At 61.2% G+C, this 5,264-nt stretch overlaps 1 protein-coding gene across 1 annotated transcript; it reads left to right on the top strand.

Moving 5' to 3' along the window:
- The first annotated feature begins 211 nt into the window (after positions 1–211).
- Positions 212–4,880, top strand: GPRIN2 (G protein regulated inducer of neurite outgrowth 2). Its single transcript, XM_078077468.1, has one exon. It carries the CDS (start codon positions 394–396, stop codon positions 1,765–1,767), a length of 1,374 nt encoding a protein of 457 aa, XP_077933594.1. The 5' UTR covers positions 212–393; the 3' UTR covers positions 1,768–4,880.
- Positions 4,881–5,264: the final 384 nt, after the last annotated feature.

Below are 5,264 nucleotides of genomic sequence, written 5' to 3'. Positions count from 1 at the left end.
AAGAGTTGCTGTCCCAAAGCCCCTGCCCCCAGTGCTGCAGTCCTTCCCCAAGGTCCCGGCAGACTGGGCCTCTCCCCTGGGTTCCGCTCTTGCCACATAATGCAGCTTGTGTGGTGGATGGTCTCCAGGACCCTATGCTAGGGCTGGTTCTAATCGCTTGGTACCGGTTATTAGATATTTGCAGGGACATCTTGCAGTATAATGTGTGCTGATCTTGATTTGAAGTGTCTGGTGTCCTGGTACTGTTTTGCTCACGGCTCTGAGCCATCAGGCAGCTGGGGCCGCGGCTGTCCCCCCAGTGTGCCTAGCACCGCGTGAGCCCACGGAGGTGCCCAGCTGAGGTGCTGCACACAGTTCAGCTCCATTCCCTCCCTCTCTCTCCTGCAGGCCGCCATGAGCACCAGCCGCCCCGAGCCGGGTGCCCGGCCCCCCCAGAGCCCCCGCCCACAGCCCCTGTCCCGGAGCTCTTCCAGCCTGCTGGGTGAAGGCCGGGGGCAGAGACCAGAGCTCCGCAAGAGTGCCAGCAGCACCGTGTGGCAGGCCCAGGCGGGTGAGGCCAGCGGCGGTCCGCCGGGCCCGGAGGAGGAGGGGCAGCCCGCTGAGAGCGTGGAGCAGGCACCAGCCTCCAGCCCCCGGCCCCGCACTGTGGGCCACCGGCGGGGCAGCGCTGTGGGCAGCGTGTCTACCGTGGGCGGCAGTGATCTGTGTCGCCTGAGGGCCCCCGGCGCCGCTGCCATGCAGAGGAGCCACTCGGACCTGGTCCGTAGCGCCCAGATGTGGGGCCACAGTGCCACCCAAAAGGCCAGCCTCAGCTGCTCGGCCCTTGGCAGCTCGCCTGTCCACAGGGCTCGGCTGCAGCCCGGCCGTACTTCTGGCCAGGGAGGCCAGGCCCCTGGGGGCCTAGAAAGGGACCTGGCTCCGGAGGAAGGGACTTCGAACTCAGCCTGGACACTGGGAGAGAGTCAGGTGAGGGTAACGCCCCTAGAGCTGGGAGGGGCAGCTCCCCACAGCAGTAGCCCCCAGGCCGGGCCCAAAGGCACTGGGCAGCCGGCCACCACCTCCTGCCACACCCTGTCCCCAGCGGCTCTACTCTGTGGTATGAGGGAAGTGGGGACCGGTGCCTGCCGCCATGCCCTGCCAGCCCCAGGGATCCTGGCCTTTCCCAAACTAGTGGCATCCGTGAGTGAGTCTGGGTTGCAGGCTCAGCATGGGGTGAAGTTCCAGTGCAGGTTACCTGGGGGGCTCCCTGGGCATTCCCACTGTTGTGCCCACCACCCTTGGGGTCCCACCGGGTTAGCCACGGAGCCTGGTGCCAGGACCAAGGATGTGTGGACCATGACCTCAGCCAGTGACTTGGCCCCTGTGTCGGCATCCTCTCTGTCAGCTCAGGATGCTGGTGTGCGGGCAGCGCCCATGGCGGTCTGCAAGGCTGTGGCCACCAGCCCGCCCCTGGAAGCCCCCGTGGCCCTGCACACATTCCCAGAGGTAACCCTGGGGGCCGGCCTGGAGGAGGCACCCTCCCCCGTGCGGGATGTGCGATGGGATGCCGAGGGCATGACCTGGGAGGTGTACGGAGCTGCAGTGGACCCTGAGGTGCTTGGCGTGGCCATCCAGAAGCATCTGGAGATGCAGTTTGAGCAGCTGCAGCGGGCGCCCCCCAGCGAGGACAGCCTGTCGGCGGAGGGCCGGAGGGGGCCGTTGCGAGCCGTCATGCAGTCCCTGCGGCGCCCCAGCTGCTGCGGCTGCCCCAGCGCGGCTCCCGAGTGAGGGGCCGTGGCCCTCAGAGACATCCTCGGCCCGTGGACTCAGCCCAGGCCAGGGACACGGGGGGAGGGGGCGCCGTGCTCCTTGGACCTGCTGGCGGCCGTGGACGTGTCTCCGCTGTTGGCAGCCTGGGGGTCTCCTGCTCCTCGCAGCTGGGCTGGTTTTGAAGGGCTTGACTCCCAAGAGCCACATCTCTGCACATCGAGGCTCCGAACTTGGGGACAGACTTTCAGCACTGTGCAGAAGGGAGATCCCGATTCTTCTGTACAAATACTCGACGTTCTGTGTAGTCTCTCCTCAGAACTCTGCCATGATTTCCCCCGAGGACTCTTGGTGGCTTTATCGTAAAGCAGTGCTGAGCTATGACGCATTCCTGACATGAAAGTTGGGGCCCCAAGTGACAGGGACTGGCTGGGTCTTTAGGGAAAGGCACTGACGTTGTTAAAGACCTTCTCTGTGCCACACACTGTGCTTGTCACCTTACCTTGTCAAGCACCCACCTCTTTGCCCTGTTTCTGGATGAAACCTCGGATATTTGGCAAGGCTGTAGCTCACAGGCCTGGGCTGGCCTGCTGGAGGGGGTGGGCTAAGATTCAAAGCCAAGGCCGGCTGAAGGCTGTGCTGTTTTCCCTGCAGCACACGGCTGGTCCGTGCAGTGCAGTCACGAAAGAGAAGAATTTATTGAGTCAGTATTCTGTGCGGGGTTCTGTGGATTCCTTGGGGAATGAGACAGGCTGTCTGCACTCTTGCTGAGCTGACGGCATGTGGGAGGTGGGGTACACATCAGGACCAGGGCACTGAGCATTACAGAAGGGCCGGGGGTGCTGCTAAGTGCCAGCCCCCTTGTTGGTCATTGTGTCAGGGGCTGGTCTCAAGAAGGGGAGAACAGGTAGCTCCTTAGCCCCAAATATGTTGGCAGGGCCTGAAATCGCACCATTGTCACCTCATTCCCGTGGCTTAAGGATTTATTCCCAGCTGGTGCGGTCCTTGGAAGGAGGGAAGGGAGAAACGGATGGGAAAAGGGAAAGAGCCTGGGGTGGGGTCTTCCACCTGGTGGGAAATGGCCAGAGCTGGGAGGCCTGTGGGCCTGTTCTCCCAGCCCTGCCCCTGTGAGTTGAAATGGGCCAGGCAATGGGGGACTGGGGATCATGGGGTGAGGGAGCTCAAGACACAGGCTTGGCATAGCCTGACTTCATTGCCCAAGGATCTCCCAAACTCCTATGGAGTTTGGGCACAGGCTTGTGTCCTCATTCTGGGGCTTAGCATTGAAGATCCTAAGCTCCTAGGACAATCTGCCAACCTACCCTTAAGAGGGAGCCAGGGTAGGGTGCTGCTCAGGGTCCCGTGGCTTGGGAGGGTGGAGTCCAGGCCCACATGCAGCCCTGCCCATGATCTGGCCCTGGCCTCCTTCTGCACTGAGGAACCCGGGACCTGCCAACTGGCTTACGGGGCCACCTCAAGGCCCCCCGTACTCACGCTGGTGGAAATGACTCCTGCAGCAGTGGGTTGACTTTTTAAAGCAGGGGTGTCCCTCTAATGGGCCAAAGGAACAAGGTGAGGAAGGTATGCATGAGGTCAGAGTGCCTCCCAAGGCCCCAGGATGGGGCTTTCTTACCCCAAAACACGCCTTTCCAACTGTTGCTTAAAAATGACAGCACATCAGTACTGCTTCTGAGGGTGGGGCTGGGGCAAAGGGGGTTGGTGTGGGCAGGAGGGGACCTGATCTTCCCCCCCTGTTAAAATTCGATCAAGCAGGTTTTCATGCATTCATCGGCTCTGGGCACTGTGCAGCCTGGGGGCCTGGGCCCGTCTGTACCTCTGTGTGTTCTATGGGGCAGGTACATCACACTCGGGACGGTGACGCGCGTGGGTACCAGGCTGCCCTCATGCCTGGTGCTACACAGGGGCTCCAGGAGCCCCAGCTGTGGGGACACGAGACGGGATGAAATGGAGTGGGGAGGACACTATCACACAGGGCCACAGCTGAGCAGGGTCTTGAGGACACAGTGGGGCTGGGCAGGTGGACAGTGAGGAAGGGCACACCAGGCACACGGGACAGCCTGGTCAGAGACATGGAGGTGCCTGTCCTGCTCATGCCATGGTGAGTCACCGCAATGCAGCTGTGTCGGGGTGTTTGTTGGGTTGGGAGACTGGCAAGGGTGTCCCCATGGTGAGGATCCAGGTGTGATTGAGGGAAGGGACTTCAGGGTTGCTGTGGAAAGGGTGGTGGAGCCAGATTTCATTTTAGAAGCATCCCTTTGGCTGCCATTGGAGAGATTAGTATGGAAGAGGTGGGAGGCAGGGGCCCTGGGGGATGTGGTGTGTGAGCCAAGGAGGGGCCTGTTGGGGAGATGGAAGCTGGGGCTTGGGCCACACGCGCACATGCACACGCACACACATCCTGCAGTGGATTCGGAAAGGAGGAGGAGTTCCAGGAGGTTGAGGTTTCTAGTTTGAACAAAAGGAGGTGAGGAGGCAGGTGAAGGGTCACATGCCAGGATATTTGGCTGGGACCAGTGGAACCCTTAAGAGACTTTCTCTGTCATATGCATACACATTCTCTGTTCAGCTGATGGATGCCAAGCTGTACCGCTTCTAGGCTGTACCAGGCGTGCCAGGATGGTGGGCTGGGCTGGGCTGGGCCCTGAATGGGAAGGGCTAGCCAAACCTTCCACCCAACTCATCATGCCCGAGATAGATGTTTGCAGGGTGGTACTGGAATCCAGGTGTGTCTGGCCGTGGGGCTGTGTGTGGCTGGGGCCCCCATCAGACCCTCCTGGTTAGGCTTGCTGCCCTGGCCGTGGCCCCATAGGCTGACTGCACAGCCTCGGCCAGTGGGCTTACCTAGAGGGACTGCAGCGGAATCCCTGAGTTTGCCCTGCAGAACGAACCCCTCACCCCCATCCCCTTGCCGTGGCCCCTCCCTGGCCAGGCCTGACCAGCTGTGGTTAGGGACTCAAGACATGGCCACCAGCTTAGTTTACAGATCTCCCCTCAGATTCCAGATGTCCAACCAGTCTCTCTGGGTCCCCTTCAGGCCCTGCTCTGGGAGGTGGTGGATTTCATTATCTGTACAGTTGTTTTGTTTTGAATTTGAAATAAAGTATTGGAGGTCAGAGCTTTGCCAGGGAAGGGTCCACGGTCCTGGCTGGTCTTGTTTTTTTTTCTGGTAGGTTTTGTCTTTGGAGCATCCACCCTAGATTCCGAGCTCCCCCACCAGGCAGGAGTCCGCCCCCTCTTCTCCACGGACTCCTCCCTTCTGTCCATTGTTCTCTCCTTCCTGGCAGCCTTGGGGCCCCAACAGCTGAAGCCTGGCTTCCTGGAGCTTATCACCTCTGGGCGGGGCCAGGACACAGGGCACGCATCTCTTGCCAAGCCCCAGGCTGCTGTTACCCTCACAGGGAGTCCTAGTCCATCCTGAGGGAGAAGCTACTGCTGCCAGAGTGTAGGCTACTGCCCACCGGAGCTCACAGTGTGTACGGGGGTGGGGGTGGGGGTGG

This window comes from Halichoerus grypus, chromosome 7 (genome assembly GCF_964656455.1).
Source record: "Halichoerus grypus chromosome 7, mHalGry1.hap1.1, whole genome shotgun sequence".
Classification (NCBI taxonomy): domain Eukaryota; kingdom Metazoa; phylum Chordata; class Mammalia; order Carnivora; family Phocidae; genus Halichoerus; species Halichoerus grypus.
This window is presented reverse-complemented; position numbering and strand designations above follow the sequence as displayed.